At 43.1% G+C, this 24300-nt stretch overlaps 1 protein-coding gene and 1 long non-coding RNA gene across 4 annotated transcripts in view; one reads left to right on the top strand and one right to left on the bottom strand.

Moving 5' to 3' along the window:
* The window catches only part of LOC135178707 (bifunctional heparan sulfate N-deacetylase/N-sulfotransferase 4), a 124940-nt gene that overhangs the window by 65507 nt on the left and 35133 nt on the right, over positions 1-24300 (top strand). The window contains exons 5-6 of one of the 3 annotated variants that reach the window (XM_064149859.1): positions 9440-9625; positions 11608-11736. The exons of 1 other annotated variant lie outside the window; for it this stretch is intronic. In XM_064149859.1, coding sequence (XP_064005929.1) covers positions 9440-9625; positions 11608-11736 — 315 coding nt within the window. The remainder of the gene's footprint in view (positions 1-9439; positions 9626-11607; positions 11737-24300) is intronic. One more of the 3 variants, XM_064149860.1, reaches the window with a different exon arrangement.
* The window catches only part of LOC135178708 (uncharacterized), a 210654-nt gene that overhangs the window by 176131 nt on the left and 10223 nt on the right, over positions 1-24300 (bottom strand). The window lies entirely within an intron of this gene.

The raw sequence follows: 24300 nt of genomic DNA, 5'->3' as shown, positions 1-24300 counted from the left end.
GGAAACAGGGTCTTCAAGATGGGAGAGCCTCTGAACTCAGCCCTGCTCAGTCCACACCTTGGGTACTGAGTACAGTTCTGGGGCCCTCAAAATGTGGAGGTGCTTGTACATGTCCAGAAAAGGGCAAAAAGGCTGGTGAGGGGACTGAAGCACAGCCCTGTGAGGAACAGCTGGGGGACCTAGGGTTGTTAAGCCTAGAGAAGCAGCAGCTCAGAAGAGACCTCATTGCTCTCTACAACTATCTGAAAGGAGGTTGTAGCCAGGTGAGGTTGGTCTCTTCTCCCAGCCAACCAGTGACAGAACAGGGGAGGGGGATGACAGTCTCAAGCTACACCAGGGCAGTTTTAGGCTGGATATTAGAAAGAAGTTCTTCACAGAAAGAGTGATTGGCATTGGAATGGGCTGCCCAGAGAGGTGATGGACTCACCATCCCTGAAGGTGTTTAAAAGGAAGCTGGATGAGGCACTTAGTGCCATAGTTTAGTTCATTAGAAGGGTTAGGTGGTAGGTTGGACTTGATCATCTCAAAGATCTTGTCCATCTGGTTAATTCTGTGATTACATGATCATCATGACTGAGAAATACAGATCCCAAATACCACGAAGAAAATTCTGTTCAGAAGACCTGTTGGCTCCTCCTGTCTTTATCATTGCAGAAGAAAGCTAAAACTGCTCATACTGTCCAGAAAGCTAAACTCAAATCCCACCAGCCAACAGTTTCTCCACACAAGAGCATCAGGCTTGGGATTGGTGTTGTTCACTGTGGGGAAAAAAACTTTATGAAAGGAATGTCCTTCCCTTGGTTTTTGTGGATTAAAGTCAGTCTTGACAAACAGAAGGCAGCACACCTGAAGGAACATTTCTTGGGTACTATTTCCCAGAGCTATAGATGCACACCAGTACAATCTGTATGCAGAACCTTTGGTTTGCAGAAGCTCACACAGAGTCTGCTGAACAGCAGTGAGACATACAGCTGTTACAGCTAGCCCCTAGGTAGAAGAGTTCACCCTGGTTTACAAGGGTATACCCATGCCTTGGAATGCTACTCTATAGAATGAGGGCTTACAGCAGCCTGCCTTCAACAGCTGTATCACAAGATACATGTAGAAATTTGGAATGTAAACAGCTTTGTATACATACAACTAATTGTTAATTGGGTATCTAATTGCCTTGATTTCAATGCAGGTATAGCTCTGTGTATTTGGGGCTTTGTAAAATCAGCAGTCATGAAAGGATGGCAGAGCCCAGAGAGTGGTGGTGAATGGTGCCAGTTGGCAGCCAGTCACTAGTGGTGTTCCCCAAGGATCACTGCTGGGCCCAGTTCTCTTCACTATCTTTATTGATGATCCGGATGAGGGGATTGACAGTAGGTTTGCAGATGACACCAAGCTAGGAGCAGGTGTTGATCTGTTGGAGGGTAGGAGAGCCCTGCAGAGGGACCTGGACAGGCTGGATAGGTGGGCAGAGGCCAATGGGATGAGATTTAACAAGGCCAAGTGCAGGGTTCTGCACTTTGGCCACAACAACCCCAAGCAGTGCTACAGGCTGGGGACAGAGTGGCTGGAAAGCAGCCAGGAGGAAAGGGACCTGGGGGTACTGATAGATAGTAGGCTGAAGATGAGCCAGTAGTGTGCCCAGGTGGCCAAGAGAGCCAATGGTATCCTGGCCTGCATCAGGAACAGTGTGGCCAGTAGGACAAGGGAGGTTATTCTTCCCCTGTACTCAGCACTGGTCAGGCCACACCTTGAGTACTGTGTCCAGTTCTGGGCTCCTCAATTCAAGAGAGATGTTGAGGTGCTGGAGGTCTCTTCCAACCTGGTTGATTCTGATTCCCTCACATGGGAGTTGCCTGTTTACCAGGAGACTGCCTTTAACAAGCACCCTCCAAATTACTAGATTATGTCCAACACTGAGATATTTATTTCTACTATTTTACACCTATCTGATGAGATGAGGAAACTATCCCATCTGGCTTAAATGTTATAAACAGCACAGGAAATTCTGTCTGGCAAAGACCTTGTCCACACATGCCTCAGTCATGGCCTGCTGACAGCCCCATTCCCACTGCCCTCACTGTCATGTCTCCTCTAAATAGCTCACAATATCCTCACCCTCAGAAGAACAAGAGGGATTTTAACTCTGATGAAGTAACTTGCAGACTACCCAGGAATTTGCTACCCAGGGTAGTCTTATTTATGTAAATATGGATGGCACACTTCAGAGCCTGCATAAGGAAATGGAAAATTACATCTATTTTGATTATCAGATGGAGTCTACTTAATTATATTTTGCATTTTTTTCTATCAGAGGACCCTAAAATCCTTTAAAGACACTAATGGATTAAGCCTTGGATTAAACTTGGCAAACTGATAATATCTGAAGTATTATTCCTCTTGTTTACAGGCCATGCAATCAATACAAAAAGAAAGAAGCAAATTGCTCAAGCTGAAGTCTGACAGTACACATTCCAAAAATAAAATGAACTAAGTTTTCACTGCTATCCTTTAATCACAAGATATTCTTCCTCCTCACTTCTGCATGTTCTTATCTAACAAAAAACAAATAGAATCTATTTAATCCAAAGCCCATAGCTGTTCATTTGTCCCTTGATTTGTTTGCTCAGTGATTATCTTCTGTGCTCATTTACAAGCATGTGTGCCCAGAACACAGTCAAGATAGGGCAAAAATTGTCATCAGCTGTAAAAAGGGGGCTGGGATCTGATATGAAGAAGTGAGACATATACAAAACCAAATACACTGATTCAGAGGTGAACACGTACAGAACAAACAAATCAATTGAGAGCCTGTCTACTAACACCTCTTAGCTTCAGTCTCCTGCTTATAAACCAGCTACAGATGCACTTCCCACTGCCTAAAACTTTCAAGATGTCCAACCACAAAGAAGCCAAGAGCTTTTAATATACCAATTAAATACCAAGAATATGAAGATCAGTGACCACATATCAAAGGCAAATATGATGCAGAACGTCTAATTTTCTCTATTATTTATGTTGGAAAGGAGAGATAACCACTAGAGATTGTCTCTAAAAATGTTCAGCAAATGCTCTGCATAGATAGGATAACATAGCCCTGTGCAGACAGGATGAGATTTATTCTGCCTAACCTTAAGGTCCTTCTGTACCACTCCATCTTTATTAATGCTTTCATCCATACCAGGAGCATGCTTTGACAGCATATCTCTGACTGCCTCTACTTTCTCAGCTTCATTTGGTACCCTAGGTATGCAGAGCCTACAGGTTTCCTAGTCACGTAGAGCTTGCTCTGTGCTGGAATGCCTTTCTTCATCTCACATCCTCAGAAATCCAAGATCTTAAATCTCAACATCATTTCTGCTGCGTGACAGTGCGAGGCATGCCTAGAACAGGAGTCATGGCACTATCTGAAAGATTCCTGTGTAAGACTGGTGAAAATGTGGCTTTTCCTGTCACCCTGTCAATGCTTCTTCAATCCTGGATCTGATGAACAAAAAGAAGAACTTGCTCCATTAAGACCCCTTGTACTCCCTGCTTGGTGCATTGTGCAGCCACAAGGCAAAGCAGCACACCATGGAGATGGAAAAATGTTGGTGAGAGCAAATACCCTCAAACAGAACTCCTGTATCTCAGTACCAATCACCTATTGTTTGCTGAATTATCTCATCTAGCTAGAGAGCTTCTAAACTTTACAGCTCTATTTAAGATTGAACTAAAAGTAATTAAAGGCCAACATTTTTACTCCATAAACATTACAAATGTAACCCTTGAGAATAAGAATCAAGGATAAAATAGAACACAATGTTTTTGAGAGTGCTAAAAGCAGGAAATTCATCAACCTGAGTCAGCAGTGTGCTCATGCAGCCCAAAAGGCAAACCCTAGTCTAGACAGCATCAAGAGAAGTGTGGGCAGCAGGGAAAGAAAGGGGATTCTGCACCTTTGCTCTGCTCTGGTGAGGCCCCCACTTCAATACTGCATCATGTTCTGGTATCGCCAGCATGAGAAGGACACAGAGCTCTTGGACCAAATCCAGAGGTGGCCACAAGGGTGATCCAAAGACTGAAGCCCCTCTGCTATGAGAATGGGCTGAGGGAGCTGGAGTTCTTCAGCCGAGAGAAGACTCCAGGGGGACATTAGAGCTGTCTTCCAGTACCTGAGGGGATCTTTCTGGAGAATGATGTTTTATAAGGGTGTCTAGGGACAGGATAAGGGGAATGGTTTGAAGCTGAGGGAGAGCGTGGTTAATCTGGATCTTAGGAAGAAGATCTTCTGTGCAAGGGTGAGACTGTGAAACAGGCTGCCCAGGGAGGTTGAAAGGAGTTCTTGCCCATGGCAGGGAAGTTGGAGTAGATGATCTGAGGACCCTTCCAAGCTAAGCCATTCTGTGATTTAACCAAATAAACAAAACTGTTAAGCATAGTATATTGCTAAGTCACTTTAAAATCTCTTATAGGAAATCTCATCCATGAGCAGCCAGATTAGATATTTTTAGTCCTGAGATACATTTCTGAAGCTTATAACAATCTCTTAGCTTTGGAAGGAAATACTCTTAGAAGTGCTATGTTTACTCTATCACCTACTGTTGGACAAAGTTAAAAGGTTTAGCAAAGTTGTCTGAAGTTGCATTGTTAACTTTTTCATCTCATAGAAGTATTTCTACCAAAGGGAATCTTGCAGTTCAGCTGGAGATGTAAAGAATCCTGCAGTATCTAAGATTTAATAAAGGAAGGAGATAAAAAAAGTTGCCACCTTATTTCTTACAGTATTGGCCATTGTCAGAGAAAACAAACCACCAGAGCTCTCCAAGAACCAGAATGCTGCCTTTGTCTCAACAGTTTTAGAGTTTGTCCCAGTAGTTTCAGGGTCTGTCTCATTTTATTTATAACTGCATTATAACAAGGCCATGTAATATTTGCTGCAATCAAAAACTAAAAGGTTCAGTGGGACAAGGTCCTGCTAATATGAATACAACGTTTTTAACTCAAGTTTCCAACACCTGCTCAGAGGAAAACTGCAGAATAGCTCCTCCAGGGAAGCAGTGTTCATCCTGCACTCCCCACCCTTTCTTTAGTGGGTGGGGTTGTGCAAATGCAAAGTACACACAGCATATGCTGACTCACAGCAAACACAGCTTGCTTCGGTACAACCAGGAAGGTAGGTCAAAAGAGGTTAGGAATTGCAAGCAAATCTTCACTTACTTGAATGAAGCTGAAAATTGAGAGAGATAAGCATCCTTGGCAGATGGCTGCAGTCTTTCAGATCACCCCTAGAAGTACCTGTCCTACACATGGGCTCTGAGCAAGGTAACTTTGGAGGGTGCCAAGATGAGTCAGATTGCTTTGGCAGGACTTTTTGTCTCCAGTTCCTATTGCAATGGCTTGGGTGCATGAGTATGAGACAGCAATAACCTGGGGGCTGTCATGGGAAGGGCCACCCCTGGCCAGGTCTGCCAGCCATCAGAGGGAGGGTTATTTTGAGCTGTTAGCTGTCTGATCCATTACTGTATAGAGTTTGGCTGAGCTGGAGTTATTTGTCCCTAGAGCATCTTTCCAGTGCTGTAGGTCCAGCAGCAGCCAAAACACAGGAATGTTATCAATACACAGCTACAGCAAACTATACATCCACATACCATGACCTCGCTGCTGCCTGGAGGACAGGAGGTGCACTTCTAGATAGCTGACAATAGCATCACCTAGTCTGGTCTAACCCTTAAAACAAGGCTCCTTGGTGCAAACCAAAGCATGGGAAGTAGCAACAGCTGGAGGGATTTTTCTGCCCAAAATCCATCTGTTCTAATCATCTTCCCCCATCTCACAGTTTATTTCCTTTACTATTGAACTCTTGCACTGCTGCAGCTTTAGCTTACGCTGTCCTTGACATTAGAGTTGAAATGGTCTTCATGCACAAGTAATAAAGGAATACAAATTTAGCCTATCCAAAAGTAATGGCTTCAGGTTCCCACTTAAGTTCACAGGAAAACATAACGCTGCTGTTTTCAGTGCCAAAAAGGGACAGAAGTTCTCCAAACTGAACAAGCACAAATTTTTTAACTGATTTTGGGAAAAAGTAATAAATAACTCCATGGAAATCTTGAATGCAAAAATAACTCCATAAAATCTTATGGGAATTTGTTCCTTAGAGCCCATAAGAAAATATATTCACAATCAGGCATTTCCCAAAGGATGTATCTTGGACTCAAATGTGTACTCCACTAGCTTTGATTCAGATTTATACCCTTCCTTCAACACATTAGCACCCAAACCAACTTTAATAATAAAATGAGAGGAGAAAAGGAAACAGAGCAAAAGAAGTCACTAAAAGAGGACAGAATGTTTAATTTACCCAAGTAAACTGAAGGTGGAACTGACCAAAGCAAATATGATATTTGTTAGTTGTTTAGTCATTAAGTCACTCTGTGTATCAGAGCGACTGAGATGATTTATGTGATGAGCCACAGTCTGCAGGTTTGATTCAGTGGCTAATTAGCTTTTTATATTGAGAACTTATGAAAAGCTGTCTTATTTCATTTGTGAGTGGCAGATTACCAGTTCACCCTTCTGTTGCTACGGCAACAGCAGCAGCAAATAGTAAGTAGAAAGACAGGATTCTACATGTATTCATCCAGACAGTTACTCTTGGACAGATCATTCAGAGCAGTGCTCACTATCCATCCCAGGACACATTTGCCTTATGTTTATGTGCCTCTTTACCTCTAATATGCATTTGTAGATTCAAGTTAATAGAGCATAGCATCAAAGAATGGTTTGTGTTGGAAAGGATCTCCAAAGGTGATCTAGTCAACCCCCCTAGTCAGTAGGAACATCCTCCACTACATCAGGTTGCTCAGAGCCTTGTCAAGCCTCACCTTGAATTTTTCCAAGGATGAGACCTCAACTACCTCCCTGGGCAATCTCTTCCAATGTTTCACCACCCTCGTGGGTGTTCCTAATAACCAGTCTAAATCTCCTCTCTTATTTCAAGCCATTGCCCCTCATCCCATCACTGTAGGCCTTTGCAAACAGTCCCTCTGCAGCCTTCTGTAGGCCCCCTTCAGGTACTGGAAGGCTACTATTAGGTCTTCCCCAAGCCTCCTCTTCTCCAGGCTGAAAAACTCCAGCTCCCTCAGCCTGTCCTCATAGCAGAGGTGCTCCAGTCCTCCCATCAGTTAAGTATATTTAAGTTAACATTTAATGAAGTATATTTAGACATAGTTATGTATGTAAGTTAGCATTGTATTTGGTAGTGAGCATTACAAAAATAAAAGGCCAAGTTGGTCAGAAAATTTTAGTTACAGCTGTTTTCTATTATATGTCCTCATGGGGAAAAAAAACCCAAACAGATAAAAGAGTGATTTAATACCTCTCTTTATAGATCTACTCCTTATCCCACTCTTAAGCTGAGTCATGCCTTTAGTTAGGCAACACCACTAAGAAGTACCAATTACACTTTACTCTCAGTAAAATAAGAAACAGTGACTTTGGGTTTCTTCTATTCAATATCTTTACTAATAAGGAATGGATGACTTTAAGTGGCTGTATTACATGATGTATGAACAAATATTCTCCACAGATTTAACTTTATTTTTCTCAAGAAACTAAAACATTTTTTTTCTAAGTACTTGAAAAAGCCCAGCAGAACCTTCTGGTCCTGAAATGAAAATAATCATAGTGTGGGGGCAAGAGTAGGGACAAAAACCTCCTGAAAAGAAGGCTAAAATTGAGATGATTATTTTCCCTCTGATCATGAATTTCATGTGAACAGAGAACAGCTGAAGCTGCCTATAGTACCAGGAGTAAAATAAATTGAGTAAACACCTGGGGCAGGGGAAGTGATCCAGTGAAGAGCCACCCTACAACCTGGAGATGCCCTGACAAAGTCAAAAAGGGCTTTTTCTGGAGCTGCTGGAAATGAGCTTCAGCAGAAGAGGGAGAGGAGCTGCTGATGAATTCATGATGTGTTTCTGAACAGTCACTCAGACCAATGAAGCTAATTACCTCATTCTCATATGTGTAGTTTACACTTCACATCATTTGCTCTCTTTCAAAGATACCCCAGCCTATAGATGTGGTTATCAGGCCTCCTCATCAGACAGGCTTTTCAAACAGCCCACGCTAAATCAGAAGCAGGAGGAATGAGGAGCAGAACAAAGGCAAGAGAGTGGCAGGAGTGAAGGGAACATGCCCAGCACGCTCGCAGTTAAGCTTCCTCCTTAATTCTTTCTGCCAGCACATTAACTGCCTCATTGTGCCATCTGAAGATATTTTCAAGATAACCTATAGATTATATTCAGGGAAATGAACCTATTTCCTCACAGAAACAGAGCTGAATAAATATTTATGAAATGAAAAAGATATCCTTCAAAGTCCAGCTTTTTTATTTTTGCTACTACCTTAATAACATGGAAAACATAAGCAGATTCAGAAGCTAAGGGGGAATATTTATTTATGGGTTGTTTTTTTTAATAAGGAAGGAATCTTATTCTTATTCCAGATATAAGAAATCCCACATATGTCACTGCAACAATTTTTTTTCCAATCTGTTTACTGCTTTAATGCTGTTTGATAGCTTAGTAAATAAGCAGCATCAGCTTAGTGCCTTGCCTGTAAGAAGCAGCAGACAGGTAGGATGCATATTGAAGCACCCAAAATGTGTAATGAACAGGCAGGCAAATCTATTTCATGTTAACAGCAACTCAGTGTAATCCAAGAGGATTATTTATCACTCTGCAGTTATCAAACTGTAATTCCAGTTCCCCTTATCTCCCCCCCCCATTTTTAGCTTCTGCTACATACAAAACGATACAAGCCTGTCCAAGGACAACAGCTCCTCCAGTGCTGCTGTCTACAAGAAAATTAAGCTTTCAGCAGTTATATGTTCTTGTTCACTAGCTTGTGAAAGAACTGGAAGTTTGCTTTCCTAAATTTTAGAGTCCTAACTATGGTTCTTGTGGGCTTCTTGTCCTTCAGGACAGTGAACTGCACTAGCACATGATTGCTGCAGCCCAGGTCACCTTTGACTTTGACATTCTTGATGACTTCACTTGCATTTGTGACCAACAGGTCCAAAAACACATTCCCTCATGTAGGGCTGTTAATTTCTTATCTTAAGAAGTTGTGATCTAGGCACTCTAGGAGCCTTCTGGATTGCCTACAGCTAGCTGTGCTACTTTTCCAACAGATGTTGGAGTGATTAAAATTCCCCAGAAGGATGACAACCTGTGATTGTGATGTCTCCTTAATTTGGAGTAAGAAGGCTTCATCAATAGACTCCCTTTGGTCAGGTGGCCTGTAATAGACTTCTACCACAAGACTCCCTTTGTTTTCTTGATCCCTCATACCTACCTATAAACGTTCAACCTGCTCGTGGCAACAACACTTCATACTCTATCCTATTCTTTACATAGAAGGCAACATCTCTAAACATACTCCTCCCTCTGCTGTGTTTCAGGAGCACGGGATACCGATTGGCATGGGCTATGCGGTGGCTCCACACCACTCTGGGGTCTACCCAGTTCACATCCAGCTATATGAGGCCTGGAAGAAAGTCTGGCACATCCGAGTGACCAGCACAGAAGAATACCCACACCTGAAACCCGCACGGTACAGACGGGGCTTCATCCACAATGGCATCATGGTACACTGCATTTCCATGCTTCATAGCAATAGTACTTTAAGGCACTCAGAGCAGGCTATTTTTACCCAATGCTTCAAGTTTTACAGCAGTCATTAAAATTCTCTGTGATGGAGGGTTTGTGAGGATGCCAAGACAGGGCATTTGTTATGCAGCTTGTTTTAAAGAAAAGGAAGGAAAAACAAATATTCTAAGAATATAAATCACACAAGTTCAAGCAATTGCTAATGTGCTCCTCAGAAACTGAGGGTAGCCCCATCGACTATCAGCTGAGTTATAAATGTATACTCTGAAATTCAAACTGCCCAAGACCTATGTGCCGAGCTTTGGTTCATCTTTATGCATGAAAGGATTAGAAATCCAACACCTGGGAAGGTGAGCAGTTGTGAGGAATTTCCTCCAGCAAGTGTAACACTTGTAAGGCTAAGGCTTGCTTCTCAGCTTCTCCTAGAGCCAAGAACAGGACACAGAATTGTAGAACCGTTTCAGTCGGAAAAGATCTGCAAGATTGAGATCAACAATTCGTCCAACACCACCATAGCCACTAAGCCATGTCCAAGAGTGCCACATCCACTTGTTTTTTGAACCTCCAGGGATGGGGAACTCCACCACCTCCCTGGGCAGCCTCTTCCAATGCCTGACCACTCCTGTAGCAAAGATTTTTTTTCTTAATCTCCAAACTAAACCTCTCCTGGCAATATTTCTTCTCACTGTATCACTAGTTACTTGGGAGAAGAAACCAACCCCCACCTCACTACAATCTCCTTTCAGGTAATTTTAGAGAGCAATGAGGTCTCCTCTCAGTCTCCTCTTCTCCAGACCATGTGTGAAGAGAAAGAGTTCCTCACAGACACACTTCAGCTGCAGAAGGGCAGGAAAACGTCTGTAATTATTTAGCCTGCCTCAGCAGCCAGCTACAAGCCTACAGATGGGTGAGACACAAACTGAATATGTATAGAGTTAGAAATATTTCAGAGGATTCTTTAAAGTCCCAGCTGACTTGCATATTGCCTAGGCATATAAAGTCTCAAGCATGATCCCCTAAACAAGACAAAGGAATGTCTTCATCAAACCCAAGAACTTCCTGCTCAGAGTCCCATTATTGCTGGAGCAGACTCAAATTCAGCAGCACATTTGCACGTACATTAAAACCTTCTGCTGTATGTAGCATTTAGTAGTAGTTTTAGCTGAGTAGAAAAGCAAAAAATACCACACCTAACTGGAGGGAAAAAAGCCTTCTCCAGGTGAATTGTGTCTTTGCATGAATTAGGTAACATCCATAAGCCCTAACAGCTGCTGGCTTTACTTTACCAGAGCCTTTAAGTAGCCAACAAGGTAACCAAACCATCTCATTCTCCAGGATGAGTTTGGTTTTCCATGCCTTCCCTCCCTTCTGACAGGCAGCCTCTTGATTTATGACAGGACAGTGAGCTGACCTCAGGCTGGTCTCATGCACAGGACTGTTGGGATGCTCCTATAATTCAGAAACAGGAATGAGGGGCTCAATGAGATTTGCAAATGCAAAGCAAGAGATCTGTTGTGGTCTGCAGCCTTGAACATAAATTCAGTGCAGCAAGATTAACTGTCTGAGATAGCAGAGATGGCCAGAAAGCACTATTTATCCCCTAATAAACTAACTTTGCTAAAGGAAGAAAGCTTTAGCTTTTCATTTTCTTCCCAGTGCCAGGAAACAAACACTCATGCACTGAGCTTTCATGCAGCCTGCTTTATTCAGCTCCTGCACTCAGAATGTGTCACAGCTTTTCAGCGCTGGCATCTGGCAGTTTGCACATCTGCAGGACCATGCCTGCTTACCACAGGAGTCCAGAAGACACAAAGAAGCCCACAAATAAACACACCAAAGCAGAGAGACAGAAGGGGTAGCTCTTTGCTTTCTTGGACTTGCTGGAGGGATTCAGGTGGTTGCACCAGGGTAAGTTTGCAGAAAAGTTAATGTCACAACAGTGCTGTTGCTTTGTTCTCAGGTGCTTCCTCGACAGACCTGTGGCCTTTTCACCCACACCATATTTTACAAGGAATATCCTGGGGGCCCTCAGGAGCTGGACAAAAGCATTCGAGGAGGTGAACTCTTCCTCACCATTCTCCTGAATCCTGTAGGTACCTTCTTTTCCTATTTTTGTGATGCCCTAACAGGGAGGAGGGAGTAAGGGAAGGAGCTTTGCTGTCTTTGATCACATTTGGGAAACAAAAACACAGACCACCTGCTGAGAGGTAATGAGCAGTCAAAGAGGATAGGAACAAAATGTCCCTTGCTAATTTTTAACTACAACTCTATGCAACAAGTTACTGGGAAATGCATTCATTTCAGCTGTTGTATTTCCCAACCTGAAGGTAGGTCTACAGGAGGGAAGAGTGCACTGACTTGTCTGAGACTAAAAGAAGCCAGTGAGGGTAAAGAAAACTGATCTTATTCCACTTCTTTTTCCCATAAGCTTGGCTCCTCAGGCATTCCTGATATAACTTGATGGAAACCCCAAGGCTTAGACCTTAATATCATTTCCCCCACCACTGGTTCTTAAAAATAGGTTTTGTGGAGATGAAAAGAAACCCCAAGCAGTACAGAGCCTTTTAAATTGGCATTGCTCAGTGGTGCATTTCCTTTCCTCTGTCAACATTACAGGAACCACAAACATCTGTGTGCATGCACGTATCAACAACTACAGGTGTAACTACACGTGGCCAAAGTGCCACAGATGTTAAGGGTAGTTTTCACAACTATTACACAGTTTTGTGTCTCATTTAATAAAGGAAGCTGAACTGTGCTATGTTAATGCACAGATAGCCCCCCTGGTGTATGTGGCTGGTAGAGGTGTGATGAAGCTTATCAAAGATCAAGGAGGAAAGCAACCTGACTGCAAATGCTGTACTCTGAAGTCATGGCTCTCCTGCCTGTGAATAAGAGACTGGTACCATGTAGGACAGCAGCCTAGAGGTGGAAAAAGAAAGAACAAAACAAACTCCACATCTTAATCATTATTTTACTATTGTTCTCCTTTCCATGTCCCACCCAGACAAGCCACACTACTCACAAGATAAATGTCTCATTTCTTGCCAGCTGGCCTCATTTTTAGTGGCTTTAAATTGCAGTGCTCACTGAGTTCGCTGCACAGTTAAGAAGACTTCAGGTGGAGCTAACTTTCAAATTCAGGTCACTTTTATTTAGAGTCCTAAATATAGATTTTGGTATGATATAATTAAGTGGAAAGTTTTGGCTGGGGAGCTGAGTCAAAGATGCAGTGGACTTAAAGAAATGGGTCCTTTCTATTAGGAATTTTTCTGGACCATACATGTGACACCTAAGAATAAAAAATGTCCCTGTCCTTTATCCAATCTCTCCATAACCCACAGCTCTCTAAGGCTGTTTTCTCTTCCCATAGTTTCCTTGTTGTAATTTGTCTCATCACTTTCTTGGGATGCTGCTGGAATTCATCCTGAGCATTAGAATACTTTGGTCAATGTCTGTGCATCTTCCATCAAAATCTCAAGATTTCCTCAGGTTTAGGTAGTGCAGCAGTCTGTAGCAGAGTATGCTCTTACCCTATGAGAGCTACTGAGAACAGCCCCAATTCCTCAGTCCATCACCATGTCCAAGCCTGTGAGCATGCTCAGATCACCCTGACTTCCTCCTCTACAGCTTGTATTTTCCCCTAATTTCAGGTTTTTATTTCTTACTGACCACAAATGAGCAAGAATTCCAAAGCTCACAGTTGCTTGTAGAAATTTCAGCCTTTGGATCTTTAAAATGATTGCATCATAGATCATTAAGGTTGAAAAAAACCCTTAAGATATCCAAGTGCTCTTTTCAAGGGCAGGCTATGGGGAAGGATGGCTCTGCAATTACTTCCTCTTGAGCTGTGAATGAAATCAGACAGGCCTGTGCCACCATTTCTTACACTCTCCATAATCCATTAGCCTGGGCTCTCCAGGTAGCTCCTAAGCAAGACCAGTCTCTAAGGTGCTGAAACATCTTAGCCAGTTACATGCCTGAAGAAAGGGTGACAGGTCCTGCAGCACAGAAAGCTGCTCTTGATGTCCTGCTGAGCGTGGCAAAAAGAACTCCAGACACAGTTCCACTGCCTGCCTTTTAGGCTTCAGGAGCCATGTGGCAGAGACAGAACCTTTCTGAGAAAAGAGATGTGCAATAGCAGCAAAATGTCCTGGACTGAATCATGCATCTGTGATGTTCATGACAGAGTTAGAAGACCATTTTCCAAAGTAAAAAAAAATAAGGCAGGGAGGGAGCGGGGCAGCAGATTTTATTTGGTTTTCTTCGGTACATGAAGTCACTGTTTTGACCAAGCTATACTCCAATTACCTGAGAGCTCAATATTGGGTGGTGTTTGAAAAGAAAAGATTTTCTATACTATTAATGTTTGATTTTCCCCTCCATCTTTTATTGTTTTCTATCTTTACCTCATCAAAACTGCTATTTTACTGAGCTAAGCAACAGAAGTGAAATACTGACATGCACTTGCCTAACTCTGAGTTCAGTAAAAATCTGTTTCAATATAAGTGCTTATTCAGACAGGAAGAAATATAATTTAATCATGTGTGAGCTGAACTGAGATATACTACAAGCTCCCACCATCATTCAAGGCAGGTCGGTACACAGTGTGAAATATGCACTGACAACAGTAAAAGCAAAACATAGCCTTATTGCAGAAGGAAACTGGTGTGAGTAGGAACTAAAAGCAGCTATATTCACAGAAACACAGAATGTTAGGGGTTGGAAGGGCAGTTTTGAACGGCTCCAGAGAAGGAGACTCCACAACCTCTCTGGGCAGCCTGTTCCAGTGCTCTGTTACCCTCACTATAAAGTGTGTCTCCTTGTGCTGAGCTGGAACCTCCTGTATTCTAACTTGTCCTATCACTGAGCATCACTGAAAAGAGCCTGGCACCTTCATCTTGACACCTCTCAGATATTTATAGCTGTTAATACAATGCCCTCTCAGCTTTCTCTTCTGCAGGCTAAACAGCCCCAGTTCTCTCAGTCTTCCTTCATATCGGAGACGTTCAAGCCCCCAAACCATCCTTGTGGCTCTCAGATGGGCTGTCTCCAGCACATCCCTGTCTCTCAAACTGGGGAGATCAAAACTGGGTACAGTATTGCAGGTGTGGCCTCAGCAGAGCAGAGAAAGAGGAGACCTTCCCTAGACCTGCTGGACACAGTTTTTCTTAACACAGCCCAGGATGCCATTGCTCTTCTTCACAAGGGCACACTGCTGTCCACTTGGACTCCAAGATCTTGCTCTATGGAGCTGCTTCCCAGCAGGATGACCTCTTCCATTTTCCAGTACCTGGACTGAGGACTCCACACTTGTCCTTATTAAACTTCATACCAAGTTGGGGCAGTACAAAAGAACATGTGGGAAGACCTTTCTTTTATCCAGTGTAAGAGAGGGTTGAGTGTTTTGGGGGTTATTTTGAAGAGGTTTACAGAGTGGTATCTAAAATGCATGGTATCCTCACAAAAAAGATCTGAGTGCTTATTCCACTGGCCAGTTATAAATTCACTTGAATAAAAAAATGTGCTTTGAATGTGAAGTGCTCTCCAACCTGGCAGCAGTTTTTTTACTGGAATAGCAACATGAGACTTCCCATCTAATATCCCAGAGGCTTTTTACATACTTTACTCATTAATAAGCTTCCTTAGTATTTGGGATTATAGAGAAGAACAGTCTGGAATGTGAAGACCTTTTCAAAGCCACAATTTAAAATGTTGAGTTATAATGACTGAGGTGGTTAATGCAGTCCATGGATAGAAACCATATGCAGAAAACAGTCCTAACCAGAACACACTGTCCTCTCCAGCATATGAGACAAGGGTTTTACACTAGAGCAGAGTACATAGAGATTGGAAATAAGAAGGAAGTTCTTTACAATTAAGATGGTGAAATACTGAACAGTTTGCCCAGAGATCATAGAATCATGGACTGGTTTAGGTTGAAAGGGACCTCAAAAGGTCACCTAGTCCAACCCCCCCTGCCATCAGCAGGGACATCCTTTGCTAGATCAGGTTGCTCAGAGACCATCTCTGAAGACATTCAAGGTCAAATTCGATGGGGCCCTGAGCAACTTAGAATCATAGAATCAGCCAGGTTGGAAGAGACCTCCAAGATCATGCAGTCTAACCTAGCACCCAGCCCTACCCAGTCAACTAGACCATGGCACTAAGTGCCTCATCCAGGCTTTGCTTCAACACCTCCAGGGATGACAACTCCACCACCTCCCTGGGCAGCCCATTCCAATGCCAATCATTCTCTCTGGCAAGAACTTCCTCCTAACATCCAGCCTATACTTCCCCTGACACAACTTGAGACTGTGCCCCCTTGTTCTGTTGCTGGTTGTCTGGGAGAAGAGACCAACCCCCACCCAGCTAGCCATAGATGTCCCTGCTCACTGCAAGGGGTTGAGCAGGATGACCTTCAAGGGTCACTTCCAACCCAATGCACTATGTGGGCTGCTTTACACTTGCAGTTATCCTGCTTCACATCTGCCTGAACCATTATTTTTGGCTTTATTGACAGTTTAAAAGTATTTTCCATTTACTTCCTAAAAACATCAGCCAGATGAATTCCTGGTGGGGAGGAGAGTCTCAGAAATAAAGTAGCTCCTGTTAATTCCACTACCACACGACTGCACCAGTCGTCTGCTCACCAGGCTCTGATCTCAAGTTTGGCATCACCATGAGATACAACAGGGAAAGGGCAAACCCTCCAAGTGTGCTCTGCTGTAGGGTGAAAATGGAATAGATCTATTTCTGCCTGTGGAAGGAAGACACAGCATGTGCATTCTCTCAGTGCTGCCAGGCTACCATGACAACTAATGTTACATATAGATTATATATATTATTCCCACAAAAGATCATATCCCAGAGTCCAACACTGGGTTAGCAATCTCCTTGAGCAGGTAATTATTTGCCCTGTGGGGTTGGGTGTCATTTGAAAAACACAAGGGCAACACCACCTACAAGTAAAAAAAGGCAGTGACTGATTTCATATTTTCATAGTCTATTTCATATTCATGCTCTATGATTTCATAGAGCCCCTCCTACAACTACAGCACAGACAAGTTCATGTTTTCTCAGGCTGTTCTTAAACTAATTTATAATCTTCTATCCCACCCCCCCAAACATGCTCAAGCAGGAACACAATTTAAATTATCTATTTTTGATTAAACATTGGGGTTGTTTCCCCCAATTAGTTTGATTACTGAAGCACATTTCAAGAATAATTAAAGGTGGGAAGCAAAGGTACTAATTAGGAATAATGTATCAGATGGGAAGAAATTCTTTACAGCTAATTTAGGGTCAGACTGCAACTCTCAATATTAATAGCAAGCAGAACTGTTGATGTTTGACTTCTGTGAGTCAGAGAATCACAGAATGTTAGGGGTTGGAAGGGACTTCAAGACATCGTTCAGTTCAATCCCCCCACCAAAGCAGGATCAGTAGGTCACACAGGAAGGTACCCAGTCAGATTTTGAATGTCTCCAGTGAGGCAGACTCCACAACTTCTCTGGGCAGCCTCTTCCATGTACTTCACATGTGAGAAGATAACAAAATGACTTAGGCAGAGAGCAGGTGGAAAACAATTAAGTTTCTACACCTGTTAAGGCATGTGCAGCTAAACCTTGATAAGGGCAAGAGCTGAATATCTGCTAGGCCTTCCTAACTAAACCATGCCACCAAAGACAACTATTGGTACATTATCTCCCCCCTACACCCACCCCAAGCCTTGACAAGCAAGTGGCTTACCCAATCCTTCCCCATTCCTCAGGTTGGAGTTAGCAATTTCAGCAAGCACATTAGAAATAAATATTAAGCTTCTCTACCAAAAATGTTTGCAATTCCATGAGGGTACACCACGTAGATGTTTAAATTAGAAATGCCCAAGTGACCTTGCACTAGGATTAAGAGTCTGAAGAGATTGCCAAGGGGATCTTCCAGTGAATTTTGGTTTTAAATGGCTTCTACTGAACACTCCGTGGCCCAGAGAGATGTTTTCACTTTCTAATTTATGAATTCTCAAGATGAGTCATGTCTGGCAGGGACAATTTAGTAGCATGCAGAGGAGGGATAAATTCCACCAAGACAGACAGAAATCAAACCAACTTTCCTTTGAGTTTTAATGAGGGTTACAAGAATCGCAGCCAGGCTTCTCCAAGCTCCAGCCAATGCAAGAGGCTGCTCAAATCTACAGTTTAGGGAGCTTATTCTTTGCATAAACACTTCAAAGCAAAGTTGCATCAAGTTAGCTGGAAAAGCTTCACTGAACAAACTGGGGGTGAAAAAATCCTAAATAGCCCAACTCTTTCAAAAAGTATCACTCTAGCATCTCTTTGGAGGGTTTCAATAATTTGGAGGCTTAGAACAATATTAAGGAACTTCAGATGTATTCACAAGTAAAAAAAGATATAGAGTTTGGGACAGAAATTTAGAGATCACTGTGCTCTTGGAGTTTTCCTTTGTATTCAATACAAGAAAAGCATTAAAACATTCAACTGAAATATTTTTTCCCCCCTTGTCAGATCAAAAGTAGATTTTCAGCCATTGTTTTGTTATCAATGTTATTTACATTGTGGTTTGACAAACATTATCAAGAAAACAGTGGTTCTCTAAATCTTAATTGGGACAGAATTCCTAAGAGTGATAACATCAGCATTTGTGTGTCAGTGGTGAAAAGAAAGCAGCAAAAATCACCACAATGAGTGGAAACAAGGGAGAGAGAAAAAGACATCTAGAACTTCTAATCAAAAATAATATTCTTCAAGACTTTGATTTTGTCCCTGATCTAATTTCAATAGTACAAGCTTTTCACAAGAATAAGATTCTTCCCACATGTCTGCATTAATTGTAGTTAGATCTTAAAACAAAAAAGGTTACTATTATCAGAAGCTCACCATGAGAGCACTCAGGCAGCCCTGAAGGCAGATTGTGTCCCGGGCTTCATCAAGAGGAGTATGGCCAGCAGGGCAAGAGGGAATATTTGCTGCTTAACTGCTCTGGTGAGACTCCACCTTGAATACTGCATCCAGTTTTGGTGTCCTCAGCATAAGGATGACACAAAGCTGTTGGATCATCTTTGTGACTATCATTTGGGCTTGCTCCAAGGGCTGGAGCCACCTCTGCTGAGAGGGCAGGCTGAGGGAGTTGGAGTTGTTCAGCCAAGATGGGAGGGACCTTAGAGCTGCCTTCCAGTACCTAAAGAGAGCCTACAGGAAGGCTGGAAAGGGATTTTTCATGAGAGTGTCTAGCAACAGGACAAGGGAGAGTGGTTTTATTAGGTTTAGACTGGATCTTAGAAAGAAGTTCCTCAGTACAAAGGTGGTGAGATTCTGGAATAGCTTTCCCAGATTGACTGTGGATGCCCCCTCCCTGGACGTGCTTAAGGCAAGATTGGATGAGGCCTTGGCCAACCAAGTCTAGTTGAGAGGAGTCTCTGTCCATGGCAAGGGGTTGGAGTAGGTGATCTCTGAGGTTTGTTCCAACCTGAGCCATTCTAGGATTCTGTGCTTATTACTCAAGAAAGCACAATGCTGCTCAAGCTATGTCTTCAAAGCAAGGAATTTATGAGCACCAGAGAAGATGACAACCACATCCTTAATCTGAGTACAACACTTGTCAGCTATGCAACCATGACAGAAAACTGAGTGTTGTAGCAACCCCATTCCTTGGTGGGGGTGTGGGGGGGAATATTTAGGCTTTCTGCAGGTGTGGAGCATTCCACTGCTTCAAGAGAAAAAATAAGTCATCTTAAGACTCTTCAATTTATTTACTCTGTAAACCATTTCATACAGCATCACTTCCTTTTCTCTCTTGCTTTTTGCACTTCTTTGGGATGCTTTCAAATTTTTTTTGTTTGTTTTTGTTTTACTGTTTGCTTCACTGGGTTACATAACTATCAAAAAAAATTATGGCATTTGAAGGAGTCCAACATTTTGGTCACCTTCTGCATTTGACTTTTATTCTACTTATTATTTACTTAGCTTAATTGCCTCTTAGTAAGGTTTTAGCCACTTCCAGGATGTGTTTGTAAAATCATAGAATATCATAGAATCAACCAGGTTGGAAGAGACCTCCAAGATCATCCAGTCCAACCTAGCACCCAGCCCTATCCAGTCAACTAGACCATGGCACTAAGCACCTCACCCAGGCTTTTCTTGAACACCCCCAGCAATGGTGACTCCACCACCTCCCTGGGCAGCCCATTCCAATAGCAAAATCAACCAGATTGGAAGATACCTCCAAAATCATCCAGTCCAACCTAGCACCCAGCCCTATCTAGTCAACTAGACCATGGCACTAAGCACCTCATCCAGGCTTTTCTTGAACACCTCCAGGGACAGCAACTCCACCACCTACCTGGGCAGCCCATTCCAGTAGCAAATCGCTCTCTCTGTGAAGAGCTTCCTCCTAAATCCAGCCTAGACCTCCTCCAGAACAACTTGAGACTGTGTCCCCTTGTTCTGTTACTGATTGCCTGGGAGAAGAGACCAACCCCCACCTGGCTACAGCCTCCCTTCAGGTAGCTGTAGACAGTAATGAGGTCACCCCTGAGCCTCCTCTTCTCCAGGCTAAACAACCCCAGCTCCCTGGGTGGGATACACCCATCCTCCGCTGGGGTCACAAATGACCCCTGAATAATGCTCTCTCTCCATTTTCATGGAATCATAGGATCACAGATTCATAGAATCACAGAATACTAGCACATTCCTCCTACTCTTGTTCACCAGTGAGCAGATCGCTCTTCTCAAGTCAACTTATTCCTCTTCTCTGCCCCTTATTTTCTTTAAATGCTTTCCCATCAAATATTAACCAATTTCACACACACACACTTCCATCTTCAGCTTGCTCAGTGGATAAAGACAAGTTAACAGGTATTAAAATCAACCAGCATTAAGGACTCTTTACTCTTTTGAAAGACAGCTTTGGGATGTGTCAGTCAGAATAACACATTTCCTAAGGCACACTCACTTATGGTCACATATCTGCTATCATGAACAGGGAGCATGAGGTGGAGCGAGGAAATAGGATGAGCAGAGCAAATCCCTTTGCTTTGCTTCAAGATGTAATCCATGAAAATTTATAATTAAACAGTCCTGACATGCTATTCCCAAACACAATTATTCTAACTGCCAAATAAAAGGGAGTTTCTCATAAGAAAAGTAAGTGAACTCTGTTGGAGTGCAAATTTAAAGGAAGATTTTCACATCCAAATGTCAGGCTCTAAACTAAGTGGGTTCAGTCCATGTTCTCTGGCCATTGCCCTTCATTCAGTCTCCTGAGGAATACCCTGACATATTTAAAGCATGCCTTTACAAATTGCCTTATATATCACATCTTCACCATCCACAAGGTCTTCCAGTATCTCTTTTCTAGTTCATCTCCCTTACTCCCCTGCTTCATAGACAGTAAAGAACAGTCATAAACCTTTAACAGCCAAGATAAGCTAATAAATACAGCCCTAAATATTAATGCCCCTACAAAGGAGAGTGAGACAGTCCTCCAAATAATAATAAAAAAAAGAGTATAAATAAATCTCTTTAAACCAGAAAGCTTTTTATTAGCCAGCAAGTGACAGCACAAATGGTAAACACCAAAAACAAAGCTAAGTGCTTCAAGCTTTGAGAAGAGCCAGCAAGCCTCACTTGCTCAACTTAGTCAGTTAATTGGATTTACCTGCCAGTCTACTGCATGTTTTTCTCATTACCTGTTCACTTTAAACAGCTAATGGATAAAACTTAACCCTGCCACCCACTCCCCTGCAGCACCCTTCCTGTTTTCTGCTTTGCTTCAGGTCTGCCACCAACCCCTCCTGAAAGACAGCATGAAGTTAGCCTTGAAATCCACGCAGCTGTAGACCTTGCTGTGTATGCAAGGGCAAAGTTTCTTGCCAAGTATGACCCAATGCTTGGCCACATTCAATCAGTGGAAAAGCTTGCAGAAAATAAAACCTAATATGAGACTTCAAAATGTCAAGACACTCCCAAGTGCAGGGTCCTTGGCCACAACAACCCCAAGCAGTGCTACAAGCTGGGGATAGAGTGGCTGGAGAGCAGCCAGGAAGAAAGGGACCTGAGGGTACTGATAGATAGTAGCTGAACATGAGCCTGCAGTATGCCCAGGTGGCCAAGAGAGCCAATGGCATCCTGGCCTGGATCAGGACCTGTGTGGCCAGTAGGACAAGAGAGGTTATTCTTCCCCTGTACTCAGCACTGGTCAGGCCACACCTCAAGTCCTGTGTCCAGTTCTGGGCTCCTCAATTCAAGAGAGATGTTGAGGTGCTGGAATGTGTACAGAAGTGCAATGAAGCTGGTGAGGGGCCTGGAACACAGCCCTGTGAGGAGAGGTTGAGGGAGCTGGGGTTGTTTAGCCCAGAGAAGAGAATGGTCATTGCTGTCTACAACTACCTGAAGGGAGGCTGTAGCCAGGTGGGGGTTGGTCTCTTCTCCCAGGCAACCAGCAATAGAAGAAAGGGGCAGAGTCTCAAGTTGTGCTGGGGGAGGTCTAGTCTGGATGTTAGGAGGAAGTTCTTGCCAGAGTGATTGGCATTGGAACGGGCTGCCAAGGGAGGTGGTGGAGTCACCATCCCTGGAGGTGTTCAAGAAAAGACTGGACGAGGTGCTTAGTGCCATGGTTTAGTTCATTGGACAGGGCTGGGTGCTAGGTTGGACTGAATGATCTTGGAGGTCTCTTCCAAACTGGTTGATTCTATGTTACTCATCCTGGCTACAGCTGAACACAGTGAATGAAGGTTTTCTGTAGCCTGAACTGAAAAGGTTGGATATCCCTTGAAGATCTCTACAAGGATCAGATTGTGATTTACATTCAGTGTCTTAATTCATTAGATGCTTCTCTTTTCCTGCTCTTCCTTCCTTTTCCTCTTTATTACACACATGAACTTGGCTGAGGTCACTGCTTTTTCCCTTCTTCTCACAAGGTGTTTCAAACCAGTCTTCTTGCTGTCATCTGTTCACCATAAAGAAATTGCACATGCCACAGGATCACAGGATGTTCCTGCATTTTGTTTGTACACAAATCTCTTTACTCTATATTCATACCTGCATCACTGCACAGTACCTAGACACACATGCATGCCCTGCACAAAAGTCTGTGTGTCCACAACACAAATAAAATAAGGCATATTTGCAACCAGCAGATAGAGCCATTTTTAAAGTTAAAAGGAAAAAAGTACCAGAAAAAGGGAAAAGTTAAACACTTTCTAAAAACTCCTTTTCCTACTTCAATCAAACATCCCTAAGAAGCTTTAACCCAAGATGAAATGTGGCATATGACTCTCAGGAAGGTTATCTTCTATTGCAGGAATTTGGTTGTTGAAAGTGAAATCAGAATTGTGATTGAAAGGTAACTTTGAACTCAACTGAGGAGAAGCTGCAGACAGTCCATAATAAGGGCCTTTATTACGCTTACTTTGAACAAGGTGTGATCACACTCTGCAGAGAGACAAATTCCTTCCAAGTGAAGTGGGACACTTCATTTTCAAGGCCACTTCAACATGTTTAGGTTTTTAAGCCCCCCCTGTACCTAAAGGGTTATTGTTGATTTCCAGCCTGTTAGATTTAGATTCTGCATGTCCACAATTTGGAATGCAGAGAAGGGTTAGTTTGTACCTTCCACAAGAGATTTGGGAATGTTACTGTGAAGCATCTGGAGTGCTAATAATATTTTCCTTTATATTTGCTTTGTTTCTTTGAGGATAGCTGTAGGAAGGATAAAAAATAGCCTTGGATTGCAGGAAACATGCTGCAATCCAAGAGCAATTCATAATGCACTTCTGCTAAGAGCCCTTTCATTAAGGGCATCTCAGCACCTTCCAGGTACATGGGAAGAAAGCAAGAACCCTTCCTACCACAAAATGTCAATACTTGTTGAGCCATAATTAGCAGGCTACTGCCTAGAGGGACAAGCATGTCCCTCTTCCAACATGACAAGAAGGAAATGTTTGTTTCACCAAATTAAGAGGGAGCTTTGTGATTAAGTCAATATGTCAGAAATAGCCTTAATGAACACACCAAACCTGATGAAAGAGCTGGGCTGTCTTCTTTGAACAAAGGTCCAATAACCTGCCAGAAGAACCAGAGAGGCATAGAATGTCTTGGGGTGGGAAGAAACTTTAAAGTGATCTAGTGTAACTTCCCTGTGGTCAGCAGGGACATCTTCACCTGGATTGACCTGTTCAGAGCCCCAAACAACCTGACTTTGGATGCTTCCAGATAAAGCATCTACCACCTCTCTGGAAAGAGTCATTTTACTGCATGAAGTGAGTGTTACAGTAAAGCAAAAGAGCATCCAGGTGCTCGCTGCTGAAGTGAGGACCAGGAGGTTGTCATCATAGAATCAACCAGGTTGGAAGAGACCTCCAAGATCATCCAGTCCAACCTATCACCCTGCCCTATCCAATCAACTAGACCATGGCACTAAGTGCCTCATCCAGGCTTTTCTTGAAGACCCCCAGGGACCGTGCCCCCACCACCTCCCTGGGCAGCCCATTCCAATGGGAAATCACTCTCTCTGTGAAGAACTTCTTCCTAATATCCAGCCTAGACCTACCCTGGCACAACTTGAGACTGTGCCCCCTTGTTCTATTGCTGGTTGCCTGGGAGAAGAGGCCACATGGTACCATGCCTGCCAGAGC

The sequence above is a fragment of the Pogoniulus pusillus genome, chromosome 10, assembly GCF_015220805.1.
Source record: "Pogoniulus pusillus isolate bPogPus1 chromosome 10, bPogPus1.pri, whole genome shotgun sequence".
NCBI classification, from domain to species: domain Eukaryota; kingdom Metazoa; phylum Chordata; class Aves; order Piciformes; family Lybiidae; genus Pogoniulus; species Pogoniulus pusillus.
This window is presented reverse-complemented; position numbering and strand designations above follow the sequence as displayed.